The sequence below is a fragment of the Oryzias latipes genome, chromosome 12, assembly GCF_002234675.1.
Source record: "Oryzias latipes chromosome 12, ASM223467v1".
NCBI lineage: Eukaryota > Metazoa > Chordata > Actinopteri > Beloniformes > Adrianichthyidae > Oryzias > Oryzias latipes.
Genome location: NC_019870.2, coordinates 28,588,576 through 28,606,690, shown reverse-complemented (window position 1 = coordinate 28,606,690; position 18,115 = coordinate 28,588,576). Strand labels below are relative to the sequence as shown.

The window sequence follows — 18,115 nt, the reverse complement described above, 5'->3', positions numbered from 1 at the left end:
GAGTGTGTGTAGTTGTGTGTCCCTGTGACAGGCTGGCAGTCCGTCTGCGGTCACACAACTACACTCTGCAGTAACTGGGATAGGCCCCAGCAACCCTGTGACCCCAAAAGAGGTTAAGCAGGTTTGGAAAATGGATGTAAATAAAAATGATAAACAAAAAGTTTTAACGCTGGTGTAATTTTAAAAAACAGAGTTCAAATGTCATCACAGACAGATGTTTTGTTTACCAATATTTCCCCCAATTGCAGCCCTCCTCTGCAACAGAAAGACGTGTTTTGCTGCGTAACTTTCTGAACCTCCTAATGTTTGGGAGCAAATCTTTCCCAGGACAAAAAAACAAAACAACTGAAAGGAGCTGAGAAAGCCAGAGAAGCAGAAAGAAGCAGACAGATTCAGAGCTGAGCGCTGACATCTTCCATATTTGATGCATTCAGTCAAAGGTAATTAAGCTGTGCTTGGTGTGTGTGTGTGTGTGTGTGTGTGTACACCTCTGCATGTTTGCATTTCAATGATTAAATGCTTGTGTGATGCTGTGTGTGTGAGAGAGAGTCAGAAAGAAGCAGAGAGAGAGAGGCAGATTATCTGTGTCAGTGGCCATTTGCTCACAACTGGAGCCACATCGAAGAGAGCCAGAGGCAGAGAGCATCATGGGTAACTGAGCACACGCTGCCTTGGCGTTTGTCCATGCAGCGGGCGAGAGAGAGAGAGAGGGCAATCACATAGCAGATGACATGTCTCCTACAGTGTCCACTTGTCTGTCCCTAATTCTCTGCAGACACTCACAACAGAGCAGCGACAGTGATGTGCGGAGCGGCACGGTACCTGTTAGCCTGGAGTTGGTGTACGGAGGGGAGAGGCTGTCGTGCGACGCCATGTACTGCGAGCCATCAGCATAACTCTGCAAAGGCAGACGGGACAGCGTCAGTGTTTGCTTTCACTGACTGTTCGCTCACACTCTGATGGATGTGGGACTTCTTTTGTGGCGGACAGATGAGGGGATGGATGCACGGTGTCTGTGCAGCCGACAGAAAGCTACACAGGCAGCACTTCAAATGCCAGATTCTGTGATCATTTGGTGGTTATTAACAATGAAAGGAAAAGACATGTTGCAAGATGATTTCTGCACTAAGAAAACAAGGTATTTGTATTTATAAAGCACATTTTTTGAAAAGAACGAAAACATTCAACTGCCCCAAAGTGAGAAATAATAAGATAAAAAGCAATTCCTGTCATAAAAAAACACAAAAAATAACATAAAAACAAACAAAAAAAATCAAATAATAAATATATACAATAAACGCATAAAAATAAAAACATAATTCATTAAATTAATTAGATCTAAAGTTAAGCTCAAATATGTCTAAAGACCGCGTCTCACAGCCACATCGAACATTTTGTGCATATTGGACGGATGAAAATTGGTCAGACGTGAATATATGTGGAAAAACAGAAAGTTTTGGTCTTTACGTGACATTTTCACAGATGTATCACAAAAGATCTACGTTAAAACTATGGAAGTGGTACGAATAAACCACACAGAGAACACAGAAAATCAACGCAGAACATGAACCCTGAATGATTATTGCACTGTTTATACGAAATTCATTAGTGATTTTTGAATTAATTATGTCATTTTAACGCGATATGTGGGCCGTATATACGATATAAAAGAAATATTGGTGGTACATGCGTGAAAAAAATCTGCTAGACATACGTGGAACAGTCGTGGAAAGACACAAATTTGCGTTTGCATCTCACAAAGATGACGTACAATTACATAAGATTTACGTAATAATTGCATCTAAATTAAGTGAAATACGCAGTTTTTTCCATAAACTGTGTAATTCTAAAACTGACCAAAATTTTTTTACAGCTTCAAACCAAGTTGACGAAAAAACGTGTCGACCAAAACCCACGACAAACGTCTGCACATCGACGAATGACGAACGCAAGAAACGCTTGTATTACGTGAATCATGCATGAATCAGCAAAAACCGAGACTTCATATGTGGAAAATGTGCAAAGATGTATGTAGTGGCCGTGGGACACGGCCTCTGAAAGACAAAGAAATGTGCTTCACATGAAAAAATGTAGAAGCTCGGATGTGGAGGAAACTATCCCATAAGAAAGCTGCTCTGTCCTGGGTGTGAGTCCGGTTTGGGGAGCATCAGTGGATCATCTACCACTTCATCCTGGAGAAGACGGCTGCAGCAGCTCAGGTCAACACGCTGAAGCCAGACTATTCAGAGCTTTAAAAACCTTCAACTGGATCCTAATATTTACTGGAAGCCAGTGGAGAGCAGCAAGAACAGAAACAATCGTTTTTCCTCAGCAGTAAAATATTGGAAAAGCATCTGTATGCTTTAAAAAGACAAAAAGGTTTTTCCATCTCGCAGACGTGGAGCTCTGATGTCCCTTCTCATTTCTGGACCAGCTCTGTAAACTGCTAGAAAAGGTTGGTTCAGCTGAGCGCAGAGCGGTGGAGTCTATTTAATGTGTGAGTCTGCAGCCGTCCTGTTGTCTGCAAATAGAAATGTGTAACACTTCGTAGTACCTTGGAGGAGCGACTTCCACTGGCCCATGAAGCTGAGTTTGTCCTGTCCTCCATACCTGCGAGAGAAGAGGAGGAGATTCCATGTTTAATCACGAAAGACAACTAATGAAATAGAATGTGTCCGTTTTCCACAGAGAGAAACGAATCATAAAAAAGCCAAAACTGTGAAAGAGCAGAAGTTAGCTCAGCATCATGATCCCAGGAACAAAAACCACCTCAACGTCATTTTCTGTCACATTCCTGACTCTTTTTTTTTTTAGAAACAAAGACTGTAAGCTGTTTTAATTCAGCCCCTGTTGATCCTGAAACCTCTTCTAAATCTCAGCATTACAACTTTAATCAAGGAAAGCGTGTCAATCAGCACAAATCCATTCCTCTGTGGCTCAGGAGCCTCCTGCAGACAATTATCCATGAAGTAACCGACACGTCCGTCTGCTGACAGGTGACCTGCTGGCCGTGCTGCTGGAAAACTTCGGCTTGGAGTCAAATCCATCCAGAACTTGTTGAAATGTTTGTTTACCGGCTGTAACTTACAGCCATGCAGGTGGGCTTTATCTCTAGTATCTTTGCAGAACTGTCAGTAAGATACTTGTCATCGTCAGCAGACTCGTCAAAGAGAGAGAGGACTGTATCTGCAAACACACACGCGCACACACCCACACACACACACACACACACAGATGACACGTGTATTGTAATATCCAAATCTCCCTTCAATGGAGTCTCTTTTGTGTGGATGTGTGTATAGCAAGCAGCTTACAGTCATTGTGGAGCGTCAGCTTATCTCTGTGTGAGTGGATGAGTCGGTGTGAGTGCAGTGGAAACTGCTTCAGTTACAAACAGGCGTTTGGGAGCAGGCCAGCAGTCAGAGCCGTGACAGACGTACCTTTGGGGCAGGTTTCAGGAAAACGGCAGAGAATCAGACGGAAAAACAGAACAGACAGTAAAACGACCGAGCATTTGGGGAAAAATGAAATGATCGGGACTTGAACATCGACACAATAAACTTCACTGTTTAAAACGCTCTCAAACTTTTCATGAATATTGAAAATATGTACGGTTTTATTTAAAAACAAATGGTATATTCAGACTGGAAAAATCCGTTGGCTCAGACCGAGTTTGCTTAATTTGGTCCGGATTGTGTTCTGAGCCTCCTGACTGGGCTGCATCCAGACGGCCGTCAGGCTGAATTTCCTGTTTCAAACCAAAGCTTGTAAACAAAACCTTGTGACTAAAGATCGCTTCAGTCATTGGCCAGGCATTACGGGGACAGGGCACAGCAATGACAGGTAACGAACCGAGACCACCTCCAAAGAGGGGTCAGAGAGCAGCACCTGGTCCTGGACCAGGATCCGCTTGGGTGGATTCAGACGGAAAAATGGGTCTGAATTATCAGGGGAAACAAACTCTGGTTCACTTTAAGAGGACCAAATGTGCCCACTCCTGACATTCACAACAAACTGAAATAATATGTTTTTTGCATTGAAACCAAACTTTGAGGCTTTAACTTTAGCAGGTAAAATGTGTTTTTTCAATGTGTATTAGCTGTGATGAAAGCGTCATGAAAACCTGGTTGGGTGAACATCGCTTTCATGTTGACGACTAGGTCCGCACAATAAAACGCAAATGTATCGTTATCGTGATATCAAGCTGTGCAATAAGCATTTCGCAAAACATGCAAAAATTGCTATAAATGGTAACCTTAAATGTGCCAAAACAATCTTATGGCAGCTTACCAGATTTAACCGATCAAATAAATCCCTTTATGCATTTGACCAATCGGATGAGCCCCTTTACATTGTTGACCAATCAGATGAGCCCTTTTATGTGAGATGTTCGCCTCCTATGTGGAAGAGGTTCAGTTGTAGTGTAATGGAAATGAGGTTTGGGTTGTTTTGCTATTTGTTTATCAAGTTATATTATCATCACAATATTGATCACTCTTATTGCGATTTTCCCTCATATCGTGCAGCCCTATTAATGACACATTCAAAGTTTGTAAAATCTGCTTCTGTGTCTGTGCGGTTCAGAAAGAACCACTCTGATTTCTGGGATTTAGAGTTTGTTGGATTCAGGAATGAAATTCAATCATCAAAACTAAATGTTGGCGTGTGGCTTGAAGAGCCGCTTCAGCCGTCTCTCCACCTGCTCAGGTGTGACCAGTTTGCTACAGAGTCAGTAAAAAGCACACGAACTACAGGAGGGATTATTTCCACTCTGCAGTGAACTACTTTCTGAAAACACAAGAGGGAGTAAACCCAGAAAAAGGTTTAAGTCTGAACAAAAGCCGGTCCAGAAGCTGGGAGGCAGAGGAGAGATGAGGAAGAGAAGAATGAGGAGCAAAGTCATTTAAGGAAAAACCCCTCTGCGCGAGGGGTACCAAGAGGAGGAGATTGGATGAGAGGGTGGAGAGGAAAAGGAGGGAAAAAAATCCAAGTTTGTTTGCAGAAGTTGAAAGATGAGGTGGAGGAGGAGAAACGGAAGAGAGAAGGAGGCATCCATGTGTCCTGCACCTGATAAGGCCTCCAATTGAGGGCTATAACTTTCACAAGAGAGAGGGAGGGAGAATTTACACACGAGGAGGAAGCTGACTTAAAAGCTCATGCGCACACACACACACACACACACACACAGCGCAGGTTATCTATCATCAGTTAATGAACTTAGACTGACAGACAGCCCCGTGTCTCTCTCACACTGATCCTATTAAGGCCTGCCTGACACAAAACAGACTCCTATTAATACACTTAGCCTCTGAGTGTATGTGTGTCTCATCACTGCGGACAAAAACAGGACTGTACCCAATATTACCACCAAACGGTTTTAGCTGCTTATCTCAGCCTTTCTATGGGACTAAAGCTACATACCTGCCTGGTTCCAGTTGATGAAAAACACATCTGCTAACCTCTAAAAACAAATTTGTGTGTGAAATGCTGAAAAAATACCTTCCATTTCTTTCAGTTGCTAAGTGTTCGATGGTGCAGTTCTCATCAACAACAGTGACAACCTTCAACATTTACATGAAGTCCCAAAGCCTGAGGTTCTGTGGGGAGGGAAGGGGTTCAAATGAATGAAACCAAAACACCTGCAGATGAAGGAAAAAGGAAAGAAATCCATTTGTCTGCACGTTCAGACAAGAGAGCAGGCCATTTACCGCAAAAATGCGCAATGATTACGCACGGATCGTGTTCTTTGCGTGTTTTATGAGTACTTCTTCCTTAGCAAAGTGGACGCTGCTTCTTTTCTTCCAAGAAACGCTGTGATGACATCAAAGCTTAAAGACACATCTGCATTTGTACACGCAAATACACACCTGCATCACTACACACAAATACACACCTGCATTTGTACACGCAAATACACACATGCATCACTACACACAAATACACACCTGCATTTGTACACGCAAATACACACCTGCATTTGTACACGCAAATACACACCTGCATCACTACACACAAATACACACCTGAATCTGTACACGCAAATACACACCTGCATTTGTACACGCAAATACACACCTGCATCACTACACACAAATACACACCTGAATCTGTACACGCAAATACACACCTGCATCACTACACACAAATACACACCTGAATCTGTACACGCAAATACACACCTGCATCACTACACACAAATACACACATGAATCTGTACACGCAAACAAACACCTGCAACTGTACACGCAAATACACACCTGCATCACTACACACAAATACACACATGCATCTGTACACGCAAACACACACCTGCATCAGTACACGCAAATACACACCTCCATCTGTACACGCAAATACACACCTGCATCTGTACACGCAAATACACACATGCATCTGTACACGCAAACACACACCTGCATCAGTACACGCAATTACACACCTGCATCTGCACACGCAAATACACACCTATATCTGTTCACGCAAACACACACCTCCATCTGCACACGCAAATACACACATGCATCTGCACACGCAAACACACACCTATATCTGTTCATGCAAACACACACCTGCATCTGCACACGCAAATACACACCTATATCTGTTCACGCAAACACACACCTCCATCTGCACACGCAAATACACACATGCATCTGCACACGCAAACACACACCTATATCTGTTCATGCAAACACACACCTATATCTGTACACACAAACACACACCGGCATCTGTACACACAAAAACACACATGGATTTCTACACGCAAATACACACCTCTATCTGCACACGCAAACACACACCTGCATCTGCACACGCAAGAACACACCTGCATCTGTACACGCAAATACACACATGCGTCTGTACAACCAAGAACACACCTGCATCAGTACACGCAAACACACGCATGTGTCTTTAGACACACACACCTCTCTACACACAGACTGGTGCTAATGATTGCAACAGAGGGTCTCAGATTGACAGAAATGAGGACAGTGGTCACGCTGTGAGATCATCAAGCATGTATGTGTGTGTGCGCACACCTGTGTGAGCTCTATAGCATCAGTGTTCTCATCTGGTCTCCAACCAAACTATAATTAACTGCAGGCCTCCCCAGCCCCCTCTGGATGCATGTCACAGAGACTCTAATCTCTTCTGAATTCTTCAGTTTCTTTCAAATCAAACTGAAACCACCGAATCTCTCCGACACCTGAAACTGCGCCACATTCATTCTTTGCTACGACTGAACTCTGTCCGGAGAAAGTGGTTCCGTCAGTGAAGAGCAAACGACTCCCAGGGAGTTCAAAAAGGGAGAATCAACAGAAGGAAACAAATTTAAAGATCTTAGAGTTGAGGGAATACATGATTTTAAGACAGAAAAAACAATTATTCTAAAAATGTTGCTTTAGGAGCAAAACTATACCTAAAGCCAAAGCAGCGTCTCCTGCTGTCCCCGTGTTGTGTTTTTCCGGGTCACGTAGGGAAAAGTGAGGTCCAAAAACGACCCGTCTCAGAGGTTCTTTTAAGCACCAGAGCAGAATTGGGTCGCGGTTGCATCAACTCTTCCACCTCAAACTCTGTTGTCTCTTTTTGGTCTTTGAGCCCCGTTCTTCTTGTGCTTTACTGTGGTGGGCCAACGCTGGACCAACGGGCCTGCTCAGAACACTTCACCAGAACCGTGCGAGGCCTTACTGGACCGCATAAAGTATCACAGGATTGGCTAAAACGTGTCCTCTGTCTCATCAGTTGATAAAGATAAATCCATAACATTAGAACAGAAAACAAACAGGAACTGACATATCTGACAGGCAGTTCGTTAATTTACTACACCCTCACAGTACTTTCTCCAATACACCATTACACTCTCAATTGCTAAACATATTTTGATAAATATTTTTATTAAATAGTTCATGTTAATGCAATGTCTCATGATTCCATAAAGCTTGAAAAAAAGTTTGCATGTTTTTATCCACTTTAAATGAGTTTATTTAAATGTTTCTTTTGAAAGAAGCGGATGTTGTTTGGGAACTGCTGTGCATGAAGGCTCCAAAACAACAAGCTGGATTATAGGAACAAAAAAATCTTAACTTACACTATACAATCAAATACTATTCATATTTTTTGAACAAATATCTTTAGGAAAGAACCAAAAACAAACACAACTCTGGAAGACAAAAACGGACAAAGGATGAAAGACAAGAACAAGGTCAGTCACTGAGATTAATTTCGGTTTCTTGTCACTTCACTGAACTACTTATTCTAAGTAAAACACGCATGTGCACACACACACACACACACACACACACACACACGGAAATAAGACAGCACAAATGAAGAATCAGATTACATCCCTGCATCTTTTTTTAAATCTCCTTAAATCTCAGTGTGTGTTTGCACGTTTGTGATTGTTGGGGGTTTGGTCGCGCAGAGGAAGTGATGTAAGTTTTATCGATTACTCATCGTTTTGATTTCTCCCAGCTTAATCCTTTCTTACGCTTGTGTTCATCACAGTTAAATCACAGCGCCACCTTGTGTACAGGAGTCTTTCTGTTTACATTAAGCGCCATCTAATGTCATGGAATGAAATTGCATGTTCGCTCGGCTCATCGTCAGCAAAAATCGCCTGGGTGTGAACACAAAAAACGTGGCGAAAAACGCTGGCGAATATTCGTCCCGGTGTGTACGGGCTTTTACACACACGCATCTTTTTTTCAGATCTTGTGTGATGCTTTATAAATCCCACAGGGGTGTGACGATCAATCCACTTAATCGATGCATCGAGTTCTATTCGATTTGAGATCCATCTGTCTGTTGCTAATCGAATCGAACTATGCCACTATAAAATCATTTCAAAACGAAATAAATGGATTTTATGGATGTTGGAAAATACCATCTGGATTGAGGTTCAGTAGATTTGACTGTAAGGTATAAACGACCAATCACAGCGGACAAGACACATGATGACAGAAGAAACGCATCAGTCCATCATTCCAGTCCAATGTGTGGAAAGACTTTGAATTTAGCAAAGTCTTGTGACCATTCAGTGTCTAGAATGTTCTTAGCAAATGCATTTTTCTCTCATCCGTTTTCCCATCGTTCTCCCATTCTCTGCCTTTTCTCATCTATGCTTCTTTCTCTTTATTTTTATTAAAACTCTTAGCTTTTCCTCTTTTTCAAGTGAAAGGCTGTAGAGCCTATGAGCAAGGCACGCACCAGATGGTACCTCCATCTGAACTTTGATGGAGTGGTTGTAAAGAAAAGAAAAAAGTCCTCTCCTCTCGTCACCGTGGATACAGAGCTCTGATGGCGAGGACAGTTGGGAAGGAGAAGGAAGATGCCAAATCTATTGACATCCTGTTACCATGGCAACAAAACCAGAAATGACAAGACTGACCACCATCAGGGCAAACGGTGAACCGAAAAAGGGTTTCAGTGGGAGGACGCTCCACCCGACACAGCCACTCTGAGTGGAGAAATCCAACAGACCTGAGGTAAAAGAGGACACCTGCAGCCTGTCACAGAAATCCCATCAGTTCTGCAAAAACACAGTCAATATTCAAACTTTTTCCCTCCTTGGCACACAAAGACAAACAGAGAAGAGGGAAAATCTGTTTTCTGAAGCTCATCTGCAGGCTTGAGATGTCAGGGTTTGTCGTTTTATGTTGGTCTCAGACACGGGAAAACAGGAAAAGGTCTTTTACAGAAACAGCTTCCAATAGGACTGGACAGACCAGGGTCTGCAGTGAGCCTCCACCTTCCTCTTTCTAATCCTGGGGTGGGACTAAAAGAACAACCACATGATAATAATAAAAATAAGAACATTTCAGCAGTAAGTTCTTGTCAACTTATTTCTATTGTTTTCTTGTCTTCTAAACATATATAACCCCGGTTGAATTAAAAGCGTCTTCATATGAACATCCTTCTTAGCACTTAAAAAAAGGAATCATAAAAGAAGCCAAAGCTCCATTTTTTAGGACTTTATTTGTCAGAGCATGATGATCACCGTCATCTGATCCTTAAAACATCCTAAAAACATACAATCCCATCTGCAATCATTTAAAAACCTCTAGATGTAAAAAAAAAGAGATAGCATATTCTTATCAAAAATGTCACATCTTACCCGGATGAGTAATGATCACTTAAATGGAAAATTCAACTATGTTCATACAAAATGTAGGAAATAAAGACATTCCCAATCACCTCAAAGAAGCCTTTCTAAAAACGTCTACACAGCTAGTCTGCTATAGACCAATCTGTAGGAAGTATACTAAATGAATTCTTCTTCAGACTAAATTTGAAAATTTTAGGTTCATAATAAATGGATAGTAAATAAAAAGTATAATTTAAGGATACTGCCTCACTGTAAGCCTAGACTCAGTATATTTTTTGTACACTAAAGACTACTTTTTGCCATGCATCTGGTGGGAAATGTGTATTTTTGCTGTGTATCAACAAGTTTTTTCTCAGGATCTTTTAAATCCTGTGATCTAGCTTCTCAAATCTATACCATCTTTTTGTTTTCTAGCATGTGAAAGCACAACTGGTGTAAAAAAAAACACAGGAAGTCAGGTTAAACAGGCTTCCCTTCAAAATAAAACGAGTTAATTTATGCTAACAAAGAGCAGAAAAAAATGAATTTAATAAAACTTAATAAAAAGAATCAGCCACTAACCCATAAAAAGATGTTCATGGGAAAATGAGGGCGACCAAAGAATCTCTGAAGAACATTGTCTTCACTAAATATAAGATCGTAGAAAAATTCAAACTGACTTCATCTAAGTTATCCACAGATCAGTCAAGAACAAACTCCATAGCAAAAGAAGGATTTTCTCACCATGGTGCAGGTGAATTTAATTATGTGACGTGTGGTTTTGTCTTATTTTACTTTAAAAGGACACAGGAAGGAGGTTTGATGAGAGAATCAGGAGTTGAATGACAAAAATTTCATTCATGTAACCCAGTCCCAGAAACTCACAGACCAGCATTTCCCGTCATCAAGCTGCACCGCCATTCTATAATTAGAGCATCTGGACCCAAGTAAGTTTAGTGCCTGAGCCCTCATCCATGCACACGCAACCAGCCTTTTCCACAAGCATGAGAACATGCAGACACACACAAACAAACATTTGTAAGCCATGCAACCACATTTGGCCACGCCGCACACACCCACAGCACTGTGCTCGCTTTATGTTGCAGTCACCATTTTTCCTTTTTTGTCCATTGCTTTTATCCTGCTGTTTTGTTCATAAAAGAACATTAAAGCAAGAAAACAAACAACAGCTTGGAGAGCTAATGGCATGCTAAATGAAGAGGGAGAATAACTCATGTAGACAGAAAGAGAGAAAGGGAGGGAGCGACGGAGAGAGGAAAAGAGAAACAACATTAGCAAGTTCAAACAAGGCTTTCTTGAATAAGCCGCGTAGCGTGTTTTTGGTGACAGCTGAGCTTCAGAGCCCACAGATGCCTTTCCAAAATGAGAGATTAATATTGATAATACGGCCATTCCTTTTTGTTTTGTTTTCCCTTTTTTCCATCACTGTGGTGGTAGAAGAATAAGCGGAGCGGCGATTCCTTTGACAAACCCCCTCGTCTTTCCGCACAGGCCCATGTGAAGCTGAGCCAACAGCGGCTTAGATCTCTGCACACCATCACAACCAGGGGAACAAAAGGAAACTCCCAGAAAGGAAAGAAAAAAATCTGTGTGCAGACTGGTCAGAAAGTCATAAAGCTGCAGTTGGAAAAGTATGCCCAACTTTTATAAAGAATAATAAAGATGAAAGCACGGAGCCGCAGGCCGACTGCAAAACCCAGACAGCTTTTAGCTTTTAATAAACCCTTTTATTCAGTAGTTACACATATTAACGATTGAATTGATGCCCCACGAACATGAAACTGTAAGACGTGGGGATGATGTGCAGACAGACGCACAAAGTCTGGAAACGTTTCCATCTATCTCCATCACCACACAGTTTCAAACCTTTTTTTGTTTGCTCTTTTCACTGATGTGGTCCTGAAACTGCCCATGTTTCTTTATCCAACTAGCCCATCATTCCTAAACACTTGACTATGTTGGACAAATGTGTGTCCATCTATCAAAGTCCAGAAACAAACTTTCCATTTTGTGGCACACCACACCTCCGGAGCTGTTGTCACTGGTTATCTTTGGAAACTTCTCTTGTGTTGTTAAATCAAAGCAAACAGAAAAGTCACTAAGTATGAATGTAGAGGGAATAGTTATTGTCATTGTTTACTCCCACTTCCCCTTCACATATTCGTCATCAACTAAACCTGAGATCCAGAAGCAAAGCTCCTGAAAACGTCAGGCAGTGGTGAAGCTTCTGAACTGTTCTTTAATTGGCTCTCAGAATGATCCTACACCTTAGCTCTCTCTGCATCACACTGCAGCTTCTGATCAGGTCATTTAATGCTACTGCCTATTGTGGAAGAAAACACAAAACTATTGATTAACATGCTTATGTGATATCCGGTTTGTTTACCTTTATGGTAAAGCCCTGCTGGCTTCGGCCTTTCTGAGTAAACTATATCCATAGATATGATCATATATTACCTTTGGCACACCCCAGAATCATTTTTTAAAATGAAATATTACCTATTTTTGTGAGCTCTTTTCCTGACCAGAAGTAAGATGACTCGATGTCTGAGGCTCCGCCTTTCTGTCCTTGTGGGTGCCGCCCATTTGATGACATAAACATAGAGAGGAGAGCTGCTGCGTGTCTCCATTTTGTCCAGGAAAACAAACATCCAAACTTTTGCAAAGATGCATGTGCGTATTGTATATATTGAAGGAAAGCATTTAGCCGATCAACGCTAGCACAAAGGAGAAAAGGGGGCGGAGCTGGCAGTGCAGACCCTTCCTGGAAGGGGCGGTTCCTCACTTTGTGATGTAACAATGTGAGGACCCATCGGTTTGGGGTTTTTAGAGTAATACTCAGAAATGTGTGAACGGATCAAAACAGCTGTGGGGTTTTTTTCATGAGGAATTAACATTATAATCCCCCTATAACCTCAAAAAGGTGAACTTTGCATCAAAGAAGTTAACATATATGCAAAACTGTCGGCTGACTTGCTCTCTGAGGCTGTTGCAGGCAGGTCTTTCAGTGGAAATCGTCCATCTCACTCGCTATCATCATATAATAATAATAATAATACATTTTATTTATAAGGCGCCTTTCTGGGCACTCAAGGTCGCCGCACAGCATGTATACAGTATAAAATACAATAAACACTTAAAACAACAACAACAATTTAAATAAATACAAAATTAAATAAAAAAATATAAAAACGTGAAAAGGTTAATGTTAAAGTGAATAGGCCATTTGGAAAAGATGAGTTTTTAGCTTTGATTTGAAATGTGGGAGTGTGTCAGTGTTGCGGAGGTCAGGGGGGGGTGAGTTCCAAAGCCGGGGAGCAGAGCAACTGAATGCCCGGCTCCCCATGGTGACAAGACGGGCAGAAGGGACAGAAAACTGGATAGAAGAAGAGGAGCGGAGGGAGCGAGCAGGTATGGAGACACGAAGGAGGTCAGAGAGATATGGAGGTGAAAGGTTGTGAAAGGCTTTGAATGTGTAGAGCAAGATTTTGTATTTAATGCGGTATGGGATGGGTAGCCAGTGAAGCTGTTGAAGAATAGGTGTGATATGGTTGATGGAGGGAGTGCGTGTGATGATACGAGCTGCTGAATTCTGAACCATTTGAAGTTTATGGAGGGTTTTTTGTGGGAGACCAAATAGAAGAGAGTTACAATAGTCCAGGCGGGAAGTAGCAAGACTATGTACCAGTACAGCAGTGGACTGAGTAGTGAGGGAGGGACGTAGACGTTGAATGTTGCGTAGATGGAAGTAAGCTGATCTGGTGACGCTGTTTATGTGAGAAGTGAAAGAGAGACTACTGTCGAGGATGACACCCAAACTCTTTACCTGAGGGGAGGGAGAGATGGTGGAGCCGTCAATGGAAAGAGAGAAATGGTTGGTCTTGCTCAGGGTGGATTTGGTGCCAATCAGAAGAAGTTCAGTTTTATTGCTATTGAGTTTTAAAAAGTTTGAGGTGAACCAGGATTTGACTTCATTGATGCAGTCAACCAGTGCTAATGGAGGCAGTGTGGAGTTGGGTTGGCTGGAAAGATAGAGCTGGGTGTCATCCGCATAGCAATGGAAATGGATGTGGTGTTTTTGGAAAATATGACCAAGCGGGAGAAGGTAGATAATAAAGAGGAGTGGACCGAGCACAGAACCCTGAGGGACACCAGTTGTGATGGGGACAGAATGAGAAGTGAAAGATTTCAGTTGGATAAACTGAGTACGGTCAGACAGGTAGGAATGAAACCAGGAGAGGATGGTGTCAGAGATGCCAATGGAAGAGAGTCTGTTCAAGAGGATAGAATGAGAAATGGTGTCAAAAGCTGAACTGAGATCAAGTAAAAGAAGGATGGATAATAAACCACAGTCAGCAGAGAGGAGAAGGTCATTAGTAATTTTTAGAAGAGCAGTTTCAGTACTATGAAGGGGACGGAAGGCAGATTGGAAAAGTTCATACAGATTATTGGAGGACAGATGAGATTGAAGCTGAGCAGATACTGTTTTCTCAAGAATTTTTGAAATGAATGGAAGGTTGGAAATGGGACGGTAATTATTGAGGTCTGTGGGATCTGCACCCAGTTTTTTAAGTATGGGAGTGACAGCAGCAGTTTTCAATGCAGGAGGAACGATTCCAGAGGAGAGGGAAGCATGGATTATGTTGGTGATGAGAGGACAAAGAGAGGGAGCTGTGGCTTTAACAAGGATGGTGGGCAGTGGGTCAAGCTGGCATGTGGAAGGTTTGGATTTTTTAATTAATGTAGAGATTTGACTAACTGTGGGTAGGGTAAATGAAGAAAACGAATCATCAGACGTAAAAGATGGAATGGAAGATAGAAATGGAGCAGAGTAGGGGGTGAGCTGTTGATGGATAAGGTGGATTTTTGTGGTGAAAAATGAAGCCAAGGTGTTGCAGAAATCAGTTGAATAGAGATGTGATGGAAGGGAGTCAGGAGGTTTGATGATGTTAGAGATGAGGGAGAAAAGAATCTTTGAATTTTCTTTATTTGAATTGATGAGATTGGAGTAGTAAGCAGATTTGGTTTTAGAGATGCACTCTTTATAGTGGAGAATGTGCTGTGTGTACATGTCTTTATGGATACTTAGTCCGGTTTTGGTGTAGAGTCTTTCAAGTTGGCGGCCTTTTGCTTTTAACTGTCTTAGAGAGGGGGTGTACCAGGGTGCAGTATAGGTGAATGAGACAGATCTGGATTTTAGTGGAGCAAGTGTGTTGAGGATGTGGTGCAGGTGTGTGTTGTAGTGTGAAACAAGTTGATCTGGAGCTGTAAAACTGTCTGTATTTGGGAGTTCACTGATCAGGGCAGATAAATTCTCCAGGTTGATATCCTTAGCATTACGGAAGGTAATATTGCGTGGAGGCTTGTGTTTGGAAAAAAACAAATTGACATTAAATGTCACAAGCATATGGTCGGAAAACGGGATGAAGTTTGATTTACAGTCCATGGGTATGATACCTGAGCAGCAGATTAAGTCCAGAATGTGTCCTTTTGAGTGAGTGGGAAAATCAACAAATTGTTGAAAACCAAAACTGTCCAAACAGGATAGGAAATCATTAGTAAGTGAATTGTTAACATTATCCAGGTGAATATTTAGGTCTCCTAGTAATAAAACATTTGGTGAAAGAGCAGAGATATATGTTAGAAAAGTTGAAAAGTCTGACATGAAATCCTTGTTAGGTTTTGGTGGTCTGTAAATAGTGGCAATGATGGTCGGGGTGGATCCAGAAAGCTGACATACAGTGGCCTCAAATGACTGGAAGGTAGGAACTGTTATAGGAGCTGCTCTGAAACACTCACGGAAAATTAATGCAAGACCACTGACACGTGGTTGGGAGAAATAAACAAACCCTGTTGGAGTGGCGTCGTTCAGATCCATGAAGACATATAATAAAATGTCACCATCAAATTGACAGAACAACCAAAGAAATGTAGTCAAGAAGAACTGAACCGATGACTTAACTAAAAGGTCGTATCTGAAGACAGTTGTAACAAAAAAGTGACATTTCCACCTTGAACTTCTCTGAACGTGTAAACTAAATGTACTTCTGGGTTGAAAGTTGCCTCTCTTTCATGCCTGTTTATGCCGACTGTGATCATGGAAAAGAAAATCATTTCCTCCTGTGGCGTTTTCCAAACAGCAGGCTTAGAAGGGAAACCTGCATGTCAGGGAGCTCGACTGACAGTAAGCCAGTGAACGCTCTAAATCCTAAAACAGATGAGTACTACTTTGGAGGAGTTTTTGCAAAACTGAGTCTCTGGATAGATTTGTTTGACAATTCAATTAAGACTTCTCTGTCTCAGCGGATGTTTTTTTTTTTTGTTTGGCTTTTAAAACTCTACCTCAGAAACACCTGTCATCCTAGAGCCGATGCAAGGAGGGAAACAAGCCAGCCTAATCACAGAGAAAAAAAGAAGGAAACAAAGAGATTCTTCAAGCTGAGGAACTTTAAGGAGGTTGGATGAGAAAAAGAAAAAGGATCTCCTGAGAGGCCCAGAAAGGGGGGCAGTCATTCCAAAAACAATGGTGTGGTGTTGAAAAGAGAATTGTACCTGAACATGGTTCCTAATTACTACAAATGACAAGAAAAACTGCATTTAGTGATTCCTATACATTCATTCTGTTCCTATTCCAGCTTTCAAGTTCTATTTAAAGTTCAGTTGAATGTTAAATATGTCTAATAAATCAGTTATGGCGCATCTTTCGAGGGTTCGTCGGCCCTCGTCCATCCCACTTTGGAGTGTTCTACACCTTAACCAGCGTCTGGGCTCTGGGTTTATACCTCTATGGTCTGAGTTTATCCCAAACACATTGGCCCACAGGCTGACCCCCCCCCCCCAAAAAGAAGAAATCACAGACTGTTTTTATGCACACTTTTCTGTGACACATATCCTAAGATCTCTCCTTATTGAAGTAGCCGTTGTCTTAGTCGAGCTTCTCCATTTTGTAAAAGTGTGTCCAGACTTTTGACGTGTAGTGTGCAAGACCACAAATGTCTATCTTTGACTGAACTGATGACATCCAACAATTTTTATGAAATGGACAAAGTTAAATGTTTTAACTACAGAAGAAAATTAGAGTGACCTTTTAGGCTCTGGATTAGTCCTGGATTTAATAGCAAATTGCAAATTAGCTACACATGGTGTGGAGGGGATAAAGTAGTTTGGGTTTCTTGGATTAAAGACCTCAAACATACGATCTATGAATGAAATGTTGATGATACCAGCTCTTCAGCATCTCATAAAACAGCATTAACCTGAATGTGATTGTGTGCACTATAATATAACCACATTGCAACCCAAAGAAAGTCCTAATGTTGTGTAGAAACAAACACTGATGGCCCCTTTATTCTTCTAAAAGCAGGAAACACACCAGCTCCCTCTGCAATAATGACAGGGCCATTCCACCTAAAAGGAGACCAGGGACTTCCGTTTCTGAACTCTGTCCTGTTTGGCATCAAACGCCACCAACACTAATCCTGCTACCTGAGCTAACACTGAAATCGTTCCCCGATGAAACCCTACAATCTGCTGTGGGTCAAAAACCCGTCACCAGAGGTGTAGTGGTACACACAAAGTCCAGGTCAACAGAAGACCCACACCTCTGTGCAGCAGGTTTACTGTAGTCCTCCACAGACATGCATCGGTGCACAGCTTGCAGAATGAAGTCAATCATGTTACATCACTCACATCTACTGTGAAGTTTACTGAGCATGAAGATTTATGTTCCCTGACTTAAGCCTCTAAGGCTCTCCCAAGCAACCCAGGTGAGAGCTGTGGTGTTCGTGCTCTGCAAGACTGAAGGCAGGTGATTTTATATAGACAGGTTCTGCTTCTCTCATGGACCGCCCAACAGTTTTCAGAGTGTATTACAGGAAAAATGATGACTATCTGGATGGGTTAAAGTCAGTTGTACACAGCCACAATAGGTCGCTCAAAATGAGCTTTGACTTTAGCAGGAAACTAGTAACAAGCCAAACATCTATTGAACTATTAGGAAAATAA

At 41.8% G+C, this 18,115-nt stretch overlaps 1 protein-coding gene across 9 annotated transcripts in view; it reads right to left on the bottom strand.

Moving 5' to 3' along the window:
• tcf4 (transcription factor 4) overlaps positions 1–18,115 on the bottom strand; it is a 224,209-nt gene that overhangs the window by 164,527 nt on the left and 41,567 nt on the right. For all 9 annotated transcript variants that reach the window (XR_002874300.1, XM_023960869.1, XM_023960868.1 and 6 more), the window contains 2 exons: positions 2,555–2,610; positions 823–898 (listed from right to left, as the gene is read on the bottom strand). Coding sequence is in view for 8 of the 9 variants with exons in the window: in XM_023960869.1 (XP_023816637.1) it covers positions 823–898; positions 2,555–2,610 (132 nt within the window). In the remaining variant the exon portion in view is untranslated. The remainder of the gene's footprint in view (positions 1–822; positions 899–2,554; positions 2,611–18,115) is intronic.